Genomic DNA, 22,489 nt, shown 5'->3' with positions numbered 1-22,489 from the left:
GGCTAGTGGATGCAGGTGGCAGGCAGGGTTAAGCTCCTCCTCCTCTCTCCTCTCCTCCTCCCTTCCTCCCTTTTCCCTCTTCCCTTCCATTTGCTTCTCTTACAGTGACACTTTTATAAACTCCTTTGGTGGCTGTTGAAGGAGCCATTAGCGAGCCACTGGCCTGAAAGTTCCCCTTCTAGACAACCAGGGAAATGGCCCTTTGAACATGTAGCGAGAGATCAGTGTGTTACAGAACTGGATGTTTTGTGCTTCTGGCTTGTAGTGGTCTCAGTCTGGGACACAAACACAACTCTGGAAACCATGGAGGTGCTATATAAACTTGTATAAATTCCCCCCCCCCTCTCTTCTCTCTCGCTCTCTCTCTCTCTCTCTCTCTCTCTTCTCTCTCTCTTCTCTCTCTCGCTTCTCTCCTATCTCTCTCTCTCTTCCTCTCTCTCTCCCCCCCCCTCTCTCTCTTTCCTCTCCCCGTCTTTCTCTCCTTTCCTCCCAATCCGCCCTCCCTCTCTCTCTCTCTCTCCCCACTCCCCCCCCTCCTCGCCATCTCCCTTCAGTTGGGCACATCCAGAAGGGAACCTCTTCTGGAGACCCCAGAGGCGGAGTCTCCTGGTCTGCTGAATGACCTGACCCAGCTGGATAACTCTGCCCACACAGGTGAGATTCTGTCCTCTCTACCTGTGTGTCAGTAGGAACAATGAGACAGGAGTAGTGGATGGTGGGTGGGCGCAAGCTACTCTAGCATCGCTCTGTAAAGCCACAGAGACCTGAAGTACAGGTGCTTCTTCACCAATAAAGACTGGCTTAAGATAAGTGCGCCCCTCCAACACACACATACGCACGCACACCGCTGACATCCCAAACCAACAGCACACACAGATCATGTGTTGTCGACCATTGACTTTTATAGAGTAACAATGTTATCCTATTAAACTGCTCTGTGGCGTATTGGACTGGATTAGTTCAATTGTTTGGGATTCATAATCCTAGATCTGGACAAAATGCAATTTAGAAATGGGATTCTATGATCGTAATGTACTGAATCTCCTTTGTCTCTGTAGACAATAACGACCCCTCCTCTTATAACCTCTTATGGGTTACTGACATAAATAAAACATTGACTGAGAGATAATTCAGTCTGGAGGAATAATAATAGTCTACTCGATTACAGCACCGAAGGGAGAAACTACACGGTAACAACAACACAATACTAGATATTAGATATACATAGTCTATTTACTGGGTTAGATGTCTGAGCAGAGTTGGAATTTAGGGTTTCTGAAGAATTGAAGGCCTTTCTTGTTATTGTGCTTGATTGTTTAGAGAAATCAAATAGACCCTCCCATTTCCCCCTCACATCTCTCCCTCTCTCTCTCTCTGGTCAGTGTGTTACCCTGTTAAACTGTGTAGAGGCTGTTATTTATCGGTTGCTAGGCTACAGGGTGAGGCCTAAAGGCCAGGGGCGAGGTTGTCCTGCTCTACTCCCAGATGATTCTGGTTAGAGTTGAGGTTAGGGAAGGTTTCCTCTCCTGTTCAGACAGTAGACATATGGGATTGTCATGATCTCTCCATACTACACATCCACAGAGGGCTAATTTGACTGTAACATCTTACTCATATCTCTGAGAAAAGACAATTGAAAGATGATCTTGTTATGTTTGAAAACAAACCCTTGTTCCTAGTTGAGTCAGATGTTTATCTAAACGAGTAGCGTCTCACATACAAGGGAAATAGAACAACCAAATCACCTAGTGATTTTCGATAACATATCAACAAAACAGACTGTGCAACCGATGATACGAATCATGAATGGATGCTAAACTAGGCATGAAAGGAGGTGATAAAGTCTTGAAGGTGAGCAGGGCGGGAGCGCACCCTTACAGGTCGCAGGACGGCTGCTGCAGAGACAACAACAGGTGTCCGTGGGACTGGCACTTGTACTTCAGGTGGGGCCAAGGGAGCGTGTGACACCGGTAGTGAACTGCTCAGGGTGGCATCAATGGCAGAGTGGGGACATGCAGGAGGTGGCACCTTCATCAGTCGGCTGCCAGCGAGAGCCGTCAGGCAGTTGAAACGTTGCTGGGCCCAGCTGACGTTGAACTTGACACGGTGTTGACCAGAAGGTGCAGAGCTTGTCTGCGCGCTGTGGTCGTTGCACCCTGACCCAATCCCTCACTTGGATTCCAGGAAGCCGTGCTCTCTTTCCTTTGTTGTAGCGCTCCTGACTTTTACGCTGTTGGCTATGCACTGCTGCTTTGACTGTCGAGGCTGAGGGACGGAGCCTGTGTAAGGGCAGCTCTAGTTCACATCCTAGCATCAGCTTGGCAGGAGAGACTCTGGTGGTGGAGTGGTGAGCAGCTCTGTAGTGCAGCAGAGTTTGCAACAAGGAGTCAGTGAAGGAGCAACCCTGAGCTAGGTGAGCTCTGATTGAACCTCTCCACCCGCCCCCTGTTGACCTGGGGGTGGTGGGTAGGTTGTTCTGATGTGCTTGATCCCTTTGCTTTGGATGTAAGAGCTGAACTCAGCCGAGACCAGCCAAGGGTCATTGTCCATGGTCAGAATTGCAGGCAGTCTCCAGCGAGCAAAGAGCATATCCAGGAAGTTTATGATGGCCCCTGATGTGATAGAACTCATGGGTGTGACCTCTGGCCATTTTGAATGTAGGTCATACTCAACCAATAGGAAGTGTTGGTGATGTGGCACATTGTTCACTGCAGATGTCCAGTTGGATATGTTGCCATGGACGGGAGGTCCAGGCCAGTGGTTGCAGTGGTAGTGGCGGATGTCCTGTCTTTCCACAGAGAAGACATGGAGCACAGTCGCATACTAGTCCTTCAATATCATGACCGATGCCAGGCCACCACACCAGATCCCAGCAGCACTGCTTCAGCAAGGTGGCCCTCATGAGCCATGGCCAACACTCGTCCTCTGAGGCTGCTTGGTATGCTGGTGCAGTTTCCACAGGCCAGACGTGTCATTCCAGCATGACAGCTCATGTTTGAACCTGGCATATTGTTGGTGTCGCTGTGCCGGCCAGCCATTGGCTATGTATTCCCGCAAGGTCGTGAAGAAGGGGTCGTTGGTTGAATATTGGGTCAGCTCCTTGTGCGACACTGTGTCTTGGAGAGGTGAGTGTAGGAGCTGGATGAGGTCCTCATCTGAGTCAACCTGGAAACAGGTGGAGTCTGAAGGAACTGAGTGCGAAAGGAGGTCGGCCAACACATTGTCCCTGCCCGGCGTGAACTGCAGCTTAAAGTTATACTGCTGGAATTGGTCTGACCAGCAGTACATGCGGAGGAGCTTGTGTCCCGACCCGGAGGTAGACATCAAGGCTGTGTGGCCTGGTGGTCAGTGCACAGTTTGAAACAACTGTGTTGACCAAGTTGGACACCCATGGGAAGGCATCCACCGGCTAGATGAATCCATCCTCCAGCTGCTTGTGTAGATCCTTAGTGACCTCCTGGCATAAAGCCAGCGGGATATGGCGTAGAGGCTGAATGACTGGAGTCACCATAGGGCCGAGTTCAACAGAGAGAACCCCTGGCTGGTGAACAGGTCCAGATCTAAGATATTAGTGCCCTGCCGTGTGATGTGGAAGGGGTACTGAGTGAAGGCCTTGTTGCCATACTGCACAGGTGAGTGTATAAAGCCAATGACATCAATCACTGAGCGCCCATATCCATACAGGCTAAAGCTGGGCAGCTGGAGGGGCAGGTGAGACATGAACTGCTCATAGGAGGCCATGCTGAGGAGCGACACTTTTTCTCCTGTGTCTAGCACGAGAGGAACGCAGGAGTCACCCGGGTATACAGTACAAGTGGAAAACCCAGTCGGGTTTGAGCCAACAGTGCAAGTGACAGGACGGGGTGTGGCTGTGGGGCATGACCCAGACCAGTTTGAGACAACTGCGTGAACGACAGGAGGGGGTGTGTCTGTGGGGTGTGATCCAGCTGGGTTTGAGCCAACCAGGCGAGTGACAGGAAAGGGTGTGTCTGTGGGGCTTGCTTACTGCACAGCTTGAAAAGCACTGGAAGCATGTGTTTGTGCCTCATAGATCTTAGTTGCACAGTGAGCTGCTGATTCCATTTGGGAAGCTATGGCTACAGCTTTTGCTGTAGAAGAAGCCTCTCCCGCACGAGTGAACATGAGGTTTGCTCAATGAACTGGTCCCTGATAATTTAATCTCGAAGATATCCAAACTGACATGACTGCGCTAGCCCTTTCAGATCAGCAATGTACTGCGTCACTGACTCACCCGCTCGCTGTCGAAAACGCAGCCTCTTCAGAAGCACACTCTGTTTCTTTGCAAAATGCCCATCCAAAAGTTCAACGGCTGCATCATATGTGTACGCTTCCCTGAGCGTTTGGAAGATGCGCAGGCCCTCGGCACCGAGACAGTGGAGAAAAAATTGCTATTTTCCTCTCAGGGCTAACCACATCCAGTCCGATAGCTAGCATGTACGTCACAAACGACGACTTCCATCTGTCCCATGGGATTGTTGGTTCTCCCCTGTGAGGCCACTGCTCCGGTGGAGGTAGGGATATTGTAGAAATACTTTCAGCCATCCTCTGTTCGCCAAATGTTATTTTTAAGGAAGAGACAAAGCGAGAGGGATAACTGGGCCCAAGATCTGTCGTCTACAGGAGGTGGCATTTTTCCAACTCACTAAACGAAAAGTTTTTGTATGGAGAACAATTTTTTTATTTTAACCGGTAAGTTGACAGAGAACACATTCTCATTTACAGCAACAACCTGGGGAATAGTTACAGGGAGATGAATGTGCCAATTGTAAACGGGTGATGATCAGGTGGCAATAATGGTCAAATTGGGAATTTAGCCAGGACACCAGGGTTAACACCCCTACTCTTACAATAAGTGCCATGGGATCTTTAGTGACCACAGAGAGTCAGGACACCCATTTAACATCCCAGCACCCTACACAAGGCAATGTCCCCAATCACTGCCCTAGGGTATTGGGATATTATTTATTTATAGACCAGAGGAAAGGGTGCCTCCTACTGGCCCTCCAACACCATCTGGTCTCCCATCCAGGGACTGACCAGGACCAACCCTGCTTAGCTTCAGAAGGAAGCCAGCAGTTGGATGCAGGGTGGTGTGCTGCTGGCTAACAATGAGAGATTGTTGAACATTTAATGGGTTTATTTGATCTAATAGAGATTTTGCAATGCTTAGGTTGTTACGAGTTTAATGATATAAGTAGAACAAGTGATATCCCGGCAATTTTGAGAAAAAACATTTTATATCGGAGTTGTGCCTCTTCGTCACTAGTTACAACAGCCACAAAGTCATAAACCCCACCTATTTATTTTTCTTAAAATGTGATTTTAAACCTAACTTTAACCACACTGCTAACCTTATGCCTAACCCTAACCTTAATTTAAAACCAAAAAAGCTCATTTGTTTTTCAAAATGTTTATGATATAGCCAATTTTGCCTTTGATGCTATGGAAACTAGTGGAAACCATTTTGCCTGTTGTTCACACACGTATCTGCCTTCTCATTGGCTAGAATGGTCCCACCTGATCTTGCCTCCTCCTGACTGCCTTCCATTTTGTAAGACATTTATTTTCATTGTTAGAGTGACCATTAGAGTATCTGGTCAATGTAATGGATAATCTGTGGTAGCATCTCACATACAACAGAAATAGAACAACCAAATCACCTAGTGATTTTCGATAACAACCTATCAACAAAACAGACTGTGCAATCAATCATACAAATCATGGATGTTATAAGTGATGAACACAACATATCTGACACACCCTAGAGAAAGAGAGAGCATTGAGCAATATCACAAGTGTGTGTGTGTGTGTGTGTGTGTGTGTGTGTGTGTGTGTGTGTGTGTGAATTGCAGTGTAGTCACATTGTTCTGCGTTCCTGGGCTTTGTGCTGGATTTCTCTATAACAGAGAGCTCACCGTACAGCAGTATGAGTCAGCAACCCTGACTTAAACACACACACATACACGCACACTGGGCTAGAGCCTCTCCTCTCTCAGTGTCAGCCCAGACTGAATTGAGCAGCCCCAGACCCCAGAGAACAGAAGCATGTAAGAGCATCGCCGTCAGCTGTTGTAAACACAGCAGGATCCTGGGCTAAACATACACTCAAAGCATTACTGTGCTCTTAGGGAAGGACCATTGTGTGTGTGTGTGTGTGTGTGTGTGTGTGTGTGTGTGTGTGTGTGTGTGTGTGTTGTGTGTGTGTGTGTGTGTATTTGCTGTTGACAAGGTTTTTGTTGACGCAGGGACCATTGTAAGGGATCATTTTTAGCATTCTAGCAGGAAGTTAGGAGCCATTCTGATTGTTCTAACAGGAAGTGAGAGGCCATTCAAACATAGCTCAGTCCACAAGCTGCAGCTCAGCTAGTCACGCTTTTAACTAGGCACGGACTGAGTCTGACCTGCAGTGCTTTAAGTGTTCCCTGTGTTTTGAGCCGCTATAGGACTTAGAGTTACGACACTCCGTACGATTCCAGAGATGTTTTTCACCCTGATGCCCTGGGAACTGAGCTCCCACAGAGAGAATATCCTAAAGAGAAAAGAGCTATAGAGAGAGATGTGCATTTCCTGTAGTGTATTATCTGAAACAAGAAAACCATACAAAGATAAATCCAAGATGTATTTGCTGCTAAAATGTCTGTTGTTGTTTTTGTTGTTGTTGACATAGCATCATTATTGGTGCCACTTTTAAAGAAAGGTTGTTGTCTTGCTTCTCTCCAGCGTGATACTAACTCCACCTCTCTTCAGTCCTCACCAGAGATGTCGGACAGCTGACGCCCCGCCTCGTCCTGGACAGAAACTCCAATCAGGATGTTTATCCCGCGTCCCTACAGGAAGTCCAAGACGCCCTAAACAACCTCAATAGCTCCTCCCCTTCTCTGAGTGGAGCAGGTTTAGACCAGAACCTGAACCTGAGGTTGATCTCAAGACCTGGAGAAGGAGATGGTCTCTCCCCGTCCCCTCTGCCCCAGCCCCGCGCCCTACGCCCTGCCTCGCTCCCTGTCCACAACTTCCCTGACCCCGCCGAGGTTGATGACCTTTCTCCTATCACCTATGACCCCAACGGCAACATGAACTCTGACCCCAACAGCCTGACCCCTGAACTGGACAGACCGGACTCAGACAGACAGTCACCTAGGATGAGCGCGGACATCATGTGAGTAACACTCACATAAGACATCTTTTCTTACACATGCCTGACCACTTAGCATACAATCACATGATCTTATCTCTCCCTTCCTCAACCAATCATCCCCCCTCCTCTCCCCTCCACCCCTCTCATGTCTCCCCCACACTCCACTGTCTCTCTGTCCTCCACCTGTCTCTGAGTCTATTTCTGTGTGGCATCAGGACTGCTGACCAGGTCTGTTTACTATGTATGATGCTGTAAGTATAGAATACTGTACTGTGTCTGTTGGCCCGCCACTAAACCTTGACCACATCCCCTGCCTCTGTGTCTCCCCTCCATACATGTTCTCCTACACCACGACTCACTGCAGTCAGAGCAGCCCTGGCTAGACTTCTTTAGTGCGGTGTCAGGTTGACGCATGGAGATAGATTTAACGATATAACCATTTGGTCATCAGATTCTCTCAGGCAGGGCTAGTCGATCTCAGAGTCTGTTTCATTATCACTACCTCACCTCAGAGAGAAAGAGAACCTCACAATACTCTAGTCTACAGAAACTTAACAATACTCTCTGTTCAAGCGTAATCATGCTCTGTGCAGTAGTCTGGTGAGGCAACAGCCTGTTTCATTAATCTGCTTTCTGCTTTCATTTAGCAGCACATATGTACAAAGCAACTCAACAGAGAACACACAGAATGTGGTCTGATTACAGTCTGCTTTCTCCTCTACTTTCTCTCCATTCTTCCTACTGTACTAGGAAGACTGGTCTGGGTCATACTCAGGAAAAGCAACATCGTTTCAGTCTCACCTAATATCATAGGTGTAACGTGTGCGCTGAGCGTCGGGGAGAAAGTTCAGGGAGTGAGTGTTTTAATAAACAAACTACATACAAACCAAACACAAACCAAGCATAACAACCACCACACAAACATGACACAGAAACAATAACGCCTGGGGAAGGAACCAAAGGGAGTGACATATATAGAGAAGGTAATCAGGGAAGTGATGGAGTCCAGGTGAGTCTGATGACGCGCAGGTGTGCGCCATAATGAGCAGCCTGGTGACCTAGAGGCCGGAGAGGGAGCACACGTGACAATAGGACTCTGCTACCTTTGGGTCTGGCTGCTGTCCCAGACACACATGTTCGGTGGGTGAGCGATGATCTGGTTAGGGTTCGCATAAGGGTAGGTCTCAGTAGCTCTGACCTCAGTGCTCTTTGTCTTCAGGAAGTCCTGTAAAGTGAAGAAGCTGGACAACCAGACTCCATTACAGAACACCAGCGGAGAGGTAATGGTTAATTTTCTTACCAGCTTCTCAAACAGGAAATGCTGTACTCTTCTTCACACCTTACTCATAAAGACAACAAACTTTATTTACCTCTTTTAAAATAAAGATTTTGAATACTCCAGATAAAAGTGTGTGTGTGTTGCTGTCCTTGGTCATTGTATCACATTTTGTGTGTGTCTGTATGCGTGTGAGTGTAGTGTTTCTCACGCTGGTACCTTTCCTCTGTGTGCCTGACCATGACTGTGGTAACCGTACACATTTCTCTCTGAGAGCCCTGTCCTCTTTACTTTACCGCAGCCCTCGGTATATGTCAGGCCTGCTCTGGCACGGAAACAGGGCGAGAAGGGAGCCTGTCTAATTAGACAGATGAAAATGTCTCTGACCGTCTGTCCCTCCCTCCCTGTCTGTAGGACAACGACCATCGCAAAGGTCATGCTACAGACGAGGAGAAGCTAGCCAGCACGACAGGACTCAGAGCAGATAGAGACCACAACGGTGAGTGAGGAATAAGGGGATCAGACACACCCAACATTATTGTGTGTGTGAACCCATGTGTTGGTAAATCAATATCACAGGGAAGGTCATTGTTGTCCCCTATACACCCCCCCAAGAACAGTAATCAGAGACCTGGCAGTGTGGTGCCAGGACAACAACCTCTCCCTCAATGTGAGCAAGACAAAGGAGCTGATCGTGGACTACAGGAAAAGGCGGGCCGAACAGGTCCCCATTAACATCGACGGGGCTGTACTGGAGCGGGTCGAGAGTTTCAAGTTCCTTAGTGCATATCACCAACGAACTATCATGGTTCAGATGCACCAAGACAGTCTTGAAGAGGGCACGACAACACCCTTGCCCCCTCAGGAGACTGAAAAGATTTGGCATGCGTCCCCAGATCCTCAAAAGTTCTACAGCTGCACCATCAAGAGCATCCTGACGGCATAGTCACTTCACCCCTACCTACAGTTGAAGTCAAGTTTACATACACCTTAGCCAAATACATTTAAACTCAGTTTTTAACAATTCCTGACATTTAATCCTAGTAAACATTRCCTGTCAGTTAGGATCACCACTTTATTTTAAGAATGTGAAATGTCAGAATAATAGTAGAGAGAATGATTTATTTATTTCYTCACATTCCCAGTGGGTCAGAAGTTTACATTCACTCAATTAGTATTTGGTAGCATTGCCTTTAAATTGTTTAACTTGGGTCAAACGTTTTGGGTAGCCTTCCACAAGCTTCCCACAATAAGTTGGGTGAACTTTGGCCCATTCCTCCTGACAAAGCTGGTGTAACTGAGTCAGGTTTGGAGGCCTCCTTGCTCGCACACGCTTTTTCAGTTCTGCCCACACATTTTCTATAGGATTGAGGTCAGTGCATTGTGATGGCCACTCCAATACCTTGACTTTGTTGTCCTTAAGCCATTTTGCCACAACTTTGGAAGTTTGCTTGGGGTCATTGTCCATTTGGAAGACCCATTTGCGACCAAGCTTTAACTTCCTGACTGATGTCTTGAGATGTTGCTTCAATATACCCACATAATTTTCCTGCCTCATGATGCCATCTATTTTGTGAAGTACACCAGTCTCTCCTGCAGCAAAGCACTCCCACAACATGATGCTGCCACCCTCGTGCTTCACGGTTGGGATGGTGTTCTTCGGCTTGCAAGCCTCCCCCTTTTTTCCTCCAAACGTAACGATGGTCATTATGGCCAAACAGTTCTATTTTTGTTTCATCAGCCAAGAGGACATTTTTCAAAAAGTATGATCTTTGTCCCCATGTGCAGTTGCAAACCGTAGACTGGCTTTTGGAGCAGTGGCTTCGACCTTGTTGAGRGGCCTTTCAGGTTATGTCAATATAGGACTCGTTTTACTGTGGATATAGATACTTATGCACCTGTTTCCTCCAGCATCTTCACAAGGTCCTTTGCTGTTGTTCTGGGATTGATTTACACTTTTCGCACCAAAGTACGTTCATCTCTAGGAGACAGAACGCGTCTCCTTCCTGAGCGGTATGACGGCTGCGTGGTCCGATGGTGTCTATACTTGTGTACTATTGTTTGTACAGATGAACGTGGAGCCTTCAGGCGTTTGGAAATTGCTCCCAAGGATGAACCAGACTTGTGGAGGTCAACAATTTTTTTCTGAGGTCTTGGCTGATTTCTTTTGATTTTCCCATGATGTCAAGCAAAGAGGCACTGAGTTTGAAGGTAGGCCTTGAAATGCATCCACAGGTACACCTCCGATTGACTCAAATTATGTCAATTAGCCTATCCAAGCTGTTTAAAATAATAGTCAATTTAGTGTATTTAAACTTCTGACCCACTGGAATTGTAATACAGTGAATTATAAGTGAAATAATCTCCGTAAACAATTGTTGGAAAAATTACTTGTGTCATGCACAAAGTAGATGTCCTTACCGACTTGCCAAAACTATAGTTTGTTAACAAGAAATTTGTGGAGTGGTTGAAAAACTAGTTTTAATGACTCCAACCTAAGTGTATGTAAACTTCAGACTTCAACTGTACATGTACAAATTACCTTGACTAACCTGTACCCCCATACATTGACTCAGTACCGGTACCCCCTGTATATAGCCTCGTTATTGTTATTTTATTGTTACTTTTTAGCTCTTTCTTGAACTGCACTGTTGGTTAAGGGCTTGTAAGTAACCATTTCATGGTAAGGTCTACACTTGTTGTATTCGGGGCATGTGACAGTTTGATTTGAATTAGTAACTCGAATTGTCCACATCCACAATTGTTTCATTTGAAGCTGCGTGTTCCTATGCTCTGATTTGAGCTCCCTCCATCCCTCAGCTGACTCAACCACTAGACATACTCTATATGACTCATGCAGCTTGTTGTTGTGTATGACTGGTAGGTCTGTGTGTATGAGCCAATAAGCAGAACCCCATTAGTGTGACAGGAAGCAGACAGAATGTACCCGATCAATAGTCCCTCAGGCTGCATGTGACACTCTTCTACTGTAGCTGTGTTCTTTTCTCCGGAGCTGAGTTGGCCTTATATTGTCTGTTTTGCTCTGTTCTCTTTTTAGTTCTGTCTAGTCTGGGGAGAAGTACATGGTAGATTTTGTCTGTCATTTTAGGAGTTTATTATGATACAGAAGTGTTTCATGCCCTCTGAGCTGCCGGTATACACTGCACCCTCCTGGTTACACAGCAGCAGTACATGGAGCTCCCAGTGGTTGGAGTCAGATAAGAATAAAAAAATAAAATGACAGAAAATAAAATAATAGAAAAATAACAGAACAAAATATAATAGTTCCTTTTGAGAATAGAAGGTGGGATAGACCGCTGCTCCCGAATGGTGCAGGGGTCTAAGGCACTGCATCTTAGTGCTAGAGGTGTCACTACAGACCCTGGTTCGATACCAGGCTGCATCACAACCGGCTGTGTTGGGGAGTCCCAAAGGGCGGCGCACAATTGGCCCAGCATTGTCCGGGGTAGGCCGGGTAGGCAGTCATTGTAAATAAGAATTTGTTCTTAACTGACTTGCCTTGTTAAATAAAGGAATATGACAAAGATACTTTTATAGAATTGTCATTCAAGGGTACAAAGGTTTGATGTGGTGTTCTCTTCCAGAGCCAGAGCTGAATGTGTCAGCCAGACCAGAGTCAGACTGCTGTTCTATGGTGAGTACACTAACATGCCCGGTGAGAGTTTGGTCCACTTCCGATCCGGATCTAGAGATGACGGTTCTGTCAGAATCATGTGCTCCCCCTGGTGACCACTAGATGGCGCCACCAGTGAGACAGCTGTATGGAACACTTTTCTCTGAAAACAGATTATGGCCATGATGCTAATGTAGAGCGTTAACAATCATTGTCATCATCATGTTTTAGTAGTTGTAGTGGATTACAGCTGTGTTCAGTGGCGTTGAGGAGCTATCTGGCCCGCTGTAATGGTGACTGGCTTGATTAGTCTTCTAGTCTACCCGGTGCCTACTACAGTAGCACATTACACTACCATGGTAGCTTTACTCCCACACTGTCTGAACATGAACTGACCACAGGCTCCTCAGCCTGCCTGTCTGTCATCTCCAGCTTGTCAGGTGATAGAGGGCTTGAGATGATTAGGATTAGGATATGAGTGTGAGTTATAATCCAGGGAAGGATAAGAGGAGGACGAGGGTTGAGGGCGAAGGGAGGTCTAGCGAAAGAGATGGAAATAACTACCCTTAGCTCCGGCACTGAGGAACAAGACCTAAACTTCTAGCCCCCCTCTCAGAGCACCAGGGTAGGCATGCTGATGAAGGCAGAGCCAATACAGAAGTGATTGTGTCTGTATACGGCTCTGACAAACACTGTACTATAAGCTGTTTATTATTGAGTGAAACACACAGATGGAAATGACCTATAAACAAACTGTTTAAACCAGTCTGCCACACCCAGAAACATTCACAGAGAGTGTATCCAATGCTACAGGCCACAGTTGACATTGTGACTAAATCAGGGTTTGGGTCAATTGATTGTAACATCTAGTCAGGTACTTATGGAACTCCTCTCCTACACTGACACCCATTCCTCCGCAGTATGAGGACCCCTGCCAGCTGAAGAACGCCAAGCTGGGAGGAAGTAACACGCAGAAGAAGACAGGAAGTGAGGTTCTAGACTCCATTTGCATCAGCGAGGAGGAGAAAATGGCTGTTCTCACCCTTATCAGAGAGGAGGTAGGTTAAAAAATAGACCGCACACACTCACACAGGGTAACACAGTAATAACTGTTTCCTGTGTCAGATCATCACTAAGGAGACGGAGGCCAGTGACTGGAGGAGAAAGTACGAGGACAGCAGACAGGAAGTCATGGAGATGAGGTAACTCACATGTAAGGTTACAAAATTCCTGGAACTTTCAATAAATTCCCTGGTTTTCCAGAAATCCTGGTTATTGAAAGTTACAGGAATTTTGCAACCCTACTCGCATGTACCATTCACCTGAACTGTACTGTGAGGCTAGTAATCATGTGATGTGTGCTGAGCAGTGAACAGACTGAGGGTCAGCTAGTATAGACTKATCAGTAGCTGTTCCTCCTCTCTCATAGGAAGATTGTGGCAGAGTATGAGAAGACCATCGCCCAGATGATTGGTGAGTGGCTCGGTCAACCAACCTCTTCAAACATTACTCTCCGTAAAATGACAGGTATACCCAGTGTAGTGGTGGCGTTGATGCACGGAATCATAAAATGACCCGTCCGTGTGAACTCTCTCTCGCTCAGAGGACGAACAGCGCAACACCATGAGCGCCCAGAAGTCTTTGCAGGCTGTAACCATGGAGAAGGAGTTGGCGCTAGCCGACCTGAACTCGGTAGAGCGCTCGCTGTCCGACATGTTCCGCCGCTACGAGAACATGAAGAGCACCCTGGACGGCTTCAAGAAGGTCAGAGTTCAAGGGTCAAGAATAGTCTGACCTGAGTATCATTAGTCTTTAAGCACATTTGACGTATGTTCTTTATGTGGAATGTGGTCGTTCTACCATTTGTGTGCGTGTAGAATGAGGAGGTGTTGAAGAAGTGTGCTCAGGAGTATCTGGCCAGAGTCAAGCAGGAGGAGCAGAGATACCAGACGCTCAAACTCCACGCTGAGGAAAAACTAGACAAGTATGATCACGCAAGCACGCACACTACACACACAGTGGTCTGTGACTACGTACCAACCAATGAAACATCTACCCTATTCCTCCCCCCCAGGGCTAATCAGGACATATCCCAGGTACGCAGCAAGGCCAGCTCTGAGAGTGTTGCTCTGACRGCCAGCCTGAGGAAGGAGCAGATGAGGGTGGACTCTCTGGAGAGAGCCCTGCAGCAGAAGGTAACGCACAACACAAATGCTACATGCTAATGCATTTTGCTAGCCCCATAGCATAAAGTAACGCACAACACAAACTCTACATGTTAACAGAAGGTTGCTTGCCCTACATAAGTGTTTTTGCTAACCAGATCTTAGTCTTGAATCTCCCTGACGTGATCTTCCATCTTTTCACAGGCCGAGGAAATCGAGGAGCTCACCAAGATCTGTGACGAGCTCATCGCCAAGATGGGCAGAACAGACTGAGACAGATTCCATACGTCCAAATCATTCAATCTTGATCCGCCGAGAAATCCCTGCCTACAACCTATGGCATACTCTGCCCTGTGCATGCGTCCAGCCAATGAGCAGTTCTGTTTTCCCTTGGGGCGCCTGCCCCTAATGCTGCTGTACAGGTCCGATGTCATATGATAACCCATTTTCTCTTGAGTAGTGCACCCTATGGATCGCCATAGGGTGTCATATGAGCTAGAGATTGTTACATGTGGACTGTTTTTGTTTTGGTCATTTTTGCCATGAAAGACCAAATCCCTTACTCCCTCCATCTGTCTGTCCTGTAACACAAATATAATAGAATGTGCTGTCTAGGCAGTGCATAGATTTGGGCTTATTTACCTGACGATACCATTTTTGTAGAGCATTTATTAATAGATTGTGTATATAAACACCCTGGCTGAGATGTACTGTACATATTTATTCTGAACACTAGGAGACTAGGGTGGGACCAGGTAGACACTCTCTAGGCTCTAGGACAGTTAGAGGTCAGGGTTGAGCTGTGTTTGACCCTTCTGTATGACTGCACTATTACAGGGAGCGGGGATATGGACATAGGGTTAGGATGCACTGCTATTGATAGCGGTCATGTGGGGGGTTGTCCTGGAAAGTATAAAGCTTTTCTCCTGTCCCTAATATGAGGCCTTGTGTTGGCAGTGGAAGAGGAGCTGTAGGTCTACTGTATAGTCTGCTCTGTGTGGTCTTGGACAGGTTTAGATAACCTCCAGCATAACTGCACAGGGGAGGATTTCTCACGGTCCTAAACTCCACCTGGTTAGTGTTTGTCTCAGGCCAGTGTGTTTGAGTAACTGAGTATTCTACTCTGCTCCATCTGGAAATGGTTAATTTAATACCAAGACTATATATTTTGTTTATGTACAAACATACTGTAAACTGGAAGAGTGTTTTAATGACTGTGGCTGTTATCTTTGGTTCAGAATAAAAAATGCTCAGAATATCCTGCTCATGTTCCCCTCTGGCCACTGACATGCACTGTAGTGTCCAGGTGTGAAACGTTATGACATGGAGGTAGAGAGAACTGTTCCAGGATTACTTGAGCTCCCATTGACCCCGGTCCAATGTAGTGCACTATATAGGGAATAGGGTGCCCTTTGGGACGCACCCAGTGTGTTTTACTGCAGCACCTATTTAGTGGCATAGAAAGATAACGTTTCTCTTATTCACTGCTGAACTGGTTAAATACTCTTCTTCACCCCTGTGGAGTCACACCGCCTCACAGTACTAGTTCCCTCTCCGCCATACCGCTCTGTGGACGCCATAGTTAAACAAGATGCATTATAAACTGGGTGGTTCCAGCCCTGAATGCTGATTCGTTGACAGCTGTCTCTATCATGCACATTTTTGCGCCATTCTGCAGTTGCGTTACCTCCAGCTTCACTGACGGTTTCGTTAAACAATTTTTTTTTTTTTTTAAACGTTATGTATGTCACCGACGATCCCTTCTTTGAATTGTCATTATTTGTGAAGTGGTTATAAGAAAAGTACAGCTATACTGACTATGTTGACTAATATGGTATATGCAGTGTGTCTTGAGTAAACAAGATTGCAGTAATAAAGAAGTGTGTTCTCATGGCTTCTGTGTGCAGGAGAGTTTCTCTGTTCACAGCTTCACAGGTATGGTCTGCCATCACGGCTAGACAGATTGGGTCTGACATCACAGCTACAAGCACTGACTTAACTGAATCCTCGGTCTCTGCCAGAGAACCGTAGTCTAGCCCTGGCCTAGCAGCCGAACAGAGTGTGAAAGGCGTCACCGTGTCGGCTTTATCCTCTTATTCTCAGACCTAACATTCCCTGACACAACAATGTCCTCTGTGTGACACACTCACAGAGATAAAGACACATGCACGCAGACTCACATATACTGTGCGAAATGGGTGTTAGAGGGCAAGTACATGCGAGACACATTTTAGGTTGAATTTCACTGTAGTTGGTGTGAATGGTCTGACAACCCCAGTGTGGTTGTATTATTTCTCTGATCACTAAGACAGCTMYGGGMYGGGGGGGGGGGGGGGGGGTGCTGACCGCAAAGGTGAATGAGTGAGTGAATACAGTACAGACAACAGTATTGAGAGTATACCTGACCCTGTCAAAGCTACCCTGGGTAAGCTCATTAACACAATAACAAAGGGTGCTGGGTGTGCAGGGTTGATAGGGATTAGGGCTAAGATGTTATTGCCCCAAAGACACCCCTGCCCCCATTCTCTTTTCTCTCCTCTGCGTTTACCTCCTCTCCGCTCCCACTCCAGCACTGGACTTCCAAACGCACACTTATACGCACCGTGCATCCAGCACTATGAAGACTGTCCTGGCTCTGCTGATGTTGGTATGCCTGGCCTGCCACAGTAAGTATCCTTGTTCACGTAGTAGCAGGGTTATTGGATCAACTAGAGGGGGACCGTATGGGGGTTTCAGGGTTTTATAAGGGGTTATAAGGGCTTTTTAAAGGGGGCTCTGACTCAACGGTGGGTCTGAATATATAGTCTTTACTGGGTCATTGTTAAATGATGTAATCAGGTTAGAAATGTGTTTATCTGGTGGGTGGCAAACAAAATGTCAAGAGCTTAGTTGGATCACATAATTCACAGAAGAGTCTGGGACACAATGAGAGTAACTGATGCTAACACTAACCGTAGGTCAACACTAGCCCTAACTGTACCAGGGGGTCAGATTTCAGTATATTTTGTTTTAGTCATATTGATAAGGGTTGTGCCTTGAAGTGCTAGCGAAGGGCTGTTTACTTATTTGTGTCTGTCTCTCTGTCTGACCGGCTGACAGTGGGTTTCAGTGTGCTCTTATTTTTGAGTGTTTGACAGGACAGATCATATGGACAGGGTCATTCCTGGTTAGGTCACAGACACAGCCGTGGAGTTGCTCTGTACATGATCAGATATTAGTTTGTATTTATGGGCTCCCGGTTACTCAGAGACAAGGTGTGCATGTTGAGACTGAGAGTTAGGGTTATGTTGAGAGGTAGCCTCCATCCAACCTTCTTGCAGAGGGATTGCTAGTCTTTCTGTGTGTGTTGGTACATGCTGCTTAGTCTCATCTCAGATGTTCTCTCCTGTTCCATGTGTAAAGGCCACGCACTGAAGTGTCACTCATGCGTAGCGTCCAATGAGGATGATTGTACTAAACAAGGATCCACCACCTGCCCTCAATTCGCTGACGCCTGTTCCACCATCACAGGACAGAGTGAGTACACTCCCATAAATTACTTTTATTACCAAAGCATGCAGTATTTTCTTCTACCACTAGATGTCAGGCTAGTTCTAGGAGTCAGTTGATTTTCCTGACTGTAATGTAGGACAGCGCCACCAAAGAGTAGTGTGAAGATAGGCTGAAACTGCTTCTCCAATTAGAAATCCCTGATCACACCTGTAGGCTATGTCAAGGCGACGTTGGTTAGGTAGCCTCATACGTAGAAACACGTCCCCGGTCCAACGGTTGTCTCGCGCTGAACTGCGCCTGTACAGGCCATCAAATCAAAGGCACTCACTCCTTCGATATAAAGTTGATGTGACGAAAATGTAAACGTTTCAGTTTGTCACTTTCACGAGGTTGGAGAAATAACATCGACTACTTACGAAATTGGCTCAAACATAGGTTGTGCCTTTAGATTTCGAGAAAATGAACAGCTAAGGAATAATYTTTTACTTCTCCCATTGACTTGGTGTGGGTTTAGAAACTCTGTTGCACCACCATCAGCACTACACCACAGATAGAACAAGGAGCCATATGTTTCACCGGCAGTATACATCTGAAGCATCCGGTTGAATTTCCACTCTCCACCAAATATGGTGCGAAGAGGAAGCCCAGTGGCCTGCAGTGGGGGAATATGGCAGAGATAGAACTGGGCCAACATTCTGCAGATTTTGTCATCTAAGGAAAGCTCTCAATTCAGGTTTCTGTTCCCAAAACTAAAATCTGTTAAGAACAGAGTGCACTACGTTTTGTAGATGTTACCCTTTGCCAACGTTTCTACAAATTGCATTGTTTACAAGGAGTGCAAGGGCGAATTGAGTTTAAAGCACATGTGCACTTTTGAAATATGCAAATACCTGCTAGAACACGCCACTATGATACATTTTCTCCCATTGAAAACAACACAGATTAACTATCTTTGACTATACACAGCAGAAAGTAGAGCACAGATGTACAAGTCCCGAAATCCACATCGACCCCGCCTCCTATAGACACTTCTGTAGATCTGAAATTATTAGATTGCAAAAAGATTTAATTCCGCAAAGATCCGCAAGGTACACTTTTTAGACTTCAATTGTATATTATCGGTGTTCTAGCTACTGTGGAACTGACACGAACACATCTTGTACAAAACAGATTTTAAAGCTAAATAAACACGATTCTTTATGCTACTATACTATTTCACACACTAAATCAATGACCACGGAAATTCGATAATAGAGTACATGTGTACGTATTTCTCTCTCTTGTGTCAGCAGTCTCTCTCCCAATCCATGCCCTGTAATCACTGTGTCATCATCTCTCAGGATTCTGGATAAATTCKCAGCAGTTTTTATCAACCACAATTGGGAGTCCTATAGTGTTGTCCGGGTTTGGTCGTCATTGTAAATAATTTATTTAACTAGACAAGTCAGTTAAGAACAAATTCTTATTTACAATGACAGCTTACCGTGGAACACTGGGTTGTTCAGGGGCAGAAAGACAGATTTTTACCTTGTCAACTCGGGGATTCGATCCAGCAACCTTTACGGTTACCGGCCTAACACGCTAACCACTAGGCTACCTGCCACTAACTGACTTGCCTAGTTAAATAAAAATGTTGTTTAAAAAATAATMATGTGATTGCTGTATATAAAAGTACCATGTATGTAAAATGTATGTATATGTAGATGAAAAGCTGTAAAACCCACAAAAAATGTGTCCACCGAAGAGGACAATAAAAAAAATCTCATTCCTCACATCTTTCCTCTCACTCTCCCTCTCCCTCTCCACTCCTCTCTCCCTTCCTCCCCACTCCTCTCTCCTCGCTCTCCTTTCCTCACACTCCTCTCTCCTCCCTCCCTCCTGTGTTTCAGACACGGTGATGAAGTCATGCTCCTACAAGGCGTTCTGTGATCAGGCCCGCAATAGCAACTCTGGAGCCAAGATGGAGTGTTGTTTCTCGGATGACTGCAACGGGCCCCATAAGGGCCACCGCCACGGGGAGCACAATAACACAGCTAGTGGTCTGGGAGCCAGCCCTGCTATACTACTTGGGGCTCTGATGCTCCGCATGGCCCTCAGCAGGTTCTAAACTCCTGATCATAAATACATTCATCCCTTTACTATCCATCTATCTGTGTATTCATTATTTCATACAGTCCTACCACAAAACCATTTATCCATCCATCCCCTCGGAGTGTGCCTACAGAATGCTGATGAGCCAGGGTTTGGTGAATCATACAGGGATTAGTAAGAGTATGTGTGATGCCTGTGGTGGGGGGGGTCATAAAAGCACATTCAATCAAGTTTAAAGACAGATGGAACTGATGTATCACTCCACATGACTCAGCTCTGTCACAYTTGTGTGTCCGTAACCAGTCATATGTACAAACTGAGATGTTTGATATGATCAGAGAGAGGATGGAACTCCTGTAGTGTCAGTAGACTCTGGGTGGATGTGAGCCAGGCTGGGGTTAGAACTTTAGATGTATATACTATGTTTATACCTGGGYCAGATCTAAAATGTCACCCATGGTAGCCTGTGTGTATGTATGATACTGTTGGTTAGTGCTGGGCTCCCAGTAGGCCTAGTGTTAGGCTCGTTCCCACAGTGACCACATACGCTAGGGCACTCTTCAGCCTTCAGACTCCAATCATCATGAATTAAACAGGAACTCAACACTGAGAGACATGTTGGTACTTGTTGGTCCATTGTTAATATTGTTATGCTTCAATACTTATTTATAAATAAACATGCTATTACACCCTTACATTTCCTTTCTATCTCTCAGCAGTTGGTTTTGTTGTGTGCGTGTAGTGTGCTACAGTGTGAGACTGTCAGTGGGTGGCATCAGTGGAAATGTTGAGACCATAGGTTTAGACTCCCTCCTCCGTTTCTGTGACCTCTGACCTAGTTACAGGCCACATGACAGGACGTGAGGTCACACACACACACACACACACACACACACACACACACAACACACACACACACACACACACACACACACACACACACACCACACGACGAACACACACACACACACACACACACTTTCCTCCTCACACCTCCAGTCTGTCTCTAGTGAACGCTGACTTCTTTCTCTGTCTCTGTCTCAGACTGTATAATCACTCGGTGCAGGGAAGGCTCATATAAGGACAGTTGGACGAGGCAGAGAGAACAACTGGTCTAGACAAGGATACAGATCGCACCCGCTAATCACCCCATTCAGACAGAATATCTACCCCATTTAGGCTAGTCACAGTAGCTCTGCGCACCGTAGCATACTGTTACTGTAATTTCTATTTCCCTGTTAGCTTAGTCTCTCCTCCATCTGAGGCCATGTCTCTCTCCCTCCTCTGTCATAAATACAAGTCAGCTGAGCAGAGAGAGACAGAGAGAGGGGGGGTGAAATTCTGAATCATATGATGTGACTTTGACCCAGTTCCCATAGCGATGTTGCCAGCTGAGAGATGGAGAAGGAAAAGGAAATGGTTAGAATATCGCTCTGTTTATGAGAATTTATCATYAATGCATGGTTAAAAATGTATTGAACAAGTAAAACTAACCTACAGTTGAAGTCGGAAGTGTACATACACCTTAGCCAAATACATTTAAACTCAGTTTTTCACAATTCRTGACATTTAATCCTAGTAAAAATTCCCCATTTTAGGTCAGTTAGGATCACCACTTTATTTTAAGAATGTGAAATGTCAGAATAATAGTAGAGAGAATTATTTATTTCAGCTTTTATTTCTTTCATCACATTCCCAGTGGGCCAGAAGTTTACATACACTCAATTAGTATTTGGTAGCATTGCCTTTAAATTGTTTAACTTGGGTCAAATGTTTCGGGTAGCCTTCGACAAGCTTCCCACAATAAGTTGGGTGAATTTTGGCCCATTCCTCCTGACAGAGCTGGTGTAACTGAATCAGGTTTGGAGGCCTCCTTGCTCCACATGCTTTTTCAGTTCTGTCCACACATTTTCTATGGGATTGAGGTCAGGGCTTTGTGATGGCCACTCCAATACCTTGACTTTGTTGTCCTTAAGCCATTTTGCCACAACTTTGGAAGTATACTTGGGATCATTGTCCGTTTGGYAGACCCATTTGCGACCAAGCTTTAACTTCCTGACTGATGTCTTGAGATGTTGCTTCAATATATCCACATACTTTTRCTGCCTCATGATGACATCTATTTTGTGAAGTGCACAAGACCCTTCTGCAGCAAAGCACCCTCACAACATGATGCTGCCACCCGCGTCCTTCACGGTTGGGATGGTGTTCTTCAGCTTGCAAGCCTCCCCCTTTTTCCTCCAAACATAACGATGGTCATTATGGCCAAACAGTTCTATTTTTGTTTCATCAGACCAGAGGACATTTCTCCAAAAAGTACGATCTTTGTCCCCATGTGCAGTTGCAAACCGTAGTCTGGCTTTTCTATGGTGCTTTTGGAGAAGTGGCTTCTTCCTTGCTGAGCGGCCTTTCAAGTTATGTCGATTTGGACTCTGTGGATTTTACTGTGGATATAGATACTTTTGTACCTGTTTCCTCCAGCATCTTCACAAGGTCCTTTGCTGTTGTTCTGGGATTGATTTGCACTTTTCGCACCAAAGTACGTTCATCTCTAGGAGACAGAATGCGTCTCCTTCCTGAGCGGTATGACGGCTGCGCGGTCCCATGGTGTTTATACTTGCGTACTATTGTTTGTACAGATGAATGTGGTACCTTCAGGCGTTTGGGAATTGTTC

General features: G+C 46.0%; 2 protein-coding genes across 2 annotated transcripts; both read left to right on the top strand.

Annotated features, from left to right (window-relative positions):
* The first annotated feature begins 303 nt into the window (after positions 1-303).
* LOC111974338 (transforming acidic coiled-coil-containing protein 1) lies at positions 304-15,038 on the top strand. The gene is made up of 13 exons (XM_024002066.2): positions 304-309; positions 555-654; positions 6,769-7,177; positions 8,376-8,436; positions 8,847-8,931; positions 12,038-12,087; positions 12,987-13,124; positions 13,192-13,268; positions 13,496-13,539; positions 13,670-13,830; positions 13,944-14,050; positions 14,141-14,261; positions 14,436-15,038. The coding sequence occupies exons 1-13, from the start codon at positions 304-306 to the stop codon at positions 14,502-14,504; spliced, it is 1,428 nt and encodes a 475-aa protein (XP_023857834.1). The 3' UTR covers positions 14,505-15,038.
* A 1,720-nt stretch (positions 15,039-16,758) lies between these two features.
* Positions 16,759-20,362, top strand: LOC139028803 (uncharacterized). The gene is made up of 3 exons (XM_070447049.1): positions 16,759-16,897; positions 17,634-17,747; positions 19,613-20,362. The coding sequence occupies exons 1-3, from the start codon at positions 16,849-16,851 to the stop codon at positions 19,828-19,830; spliced, it is 381 nt and encodes a 126-aa protein (XP_070303150.1). The 5' UTR covers positions 16,759-16,848; the 3' UTR covers positions 19,831-20,362.
* The last annotated feature ends 2,127 nt before the right edge of the window (positions 20,363-22,489 follow it).

This window comes from Salvelinus sp. IW2-2015, linkage group LG15 (assembly GCF_002910315.2).
Source record: "Salvelinus sp. IW2-2015 linkage group LG15, ASM291031v2, whole genome shotgun sequence".
In the NCBI taxonomy this organism is placed as follows: Eukaryota; Metazoa; Chordata; class Actinopteri; order Salmoniformes; family Salmonidae; genus Salvelinus; species Salvelinus sp. IW2-2015.
The sequence above is the reverse complement of the archived record's forward strand: the minus strand, read 5'-3'. Positions and strand labels throughout refer to the sequence as shown.

Coding starts and splice junctions, on each gene's coding strand:
- LOC139028803 (XM_070447049.1), top strand. CDS start 16,849: ATGAAGACTGTCCTGGCTCTGCTGATGTTGGTATGCCTGGCCTGCCAC. Junction 16,898..17,633: donor GGTATGCCTGGCCTGCCACA/GTAAGTATCCTT, acceptor CCATGTGTAAAG/GCCACGCACTGAAGTGTCAC. Junction 17,748..19,612: donor TTCCACCATCACAGGACAGA/GTGAGTACACTC, acceptor CCTGTGTTTCAG/ACACGGTGATGAAGTCATGC.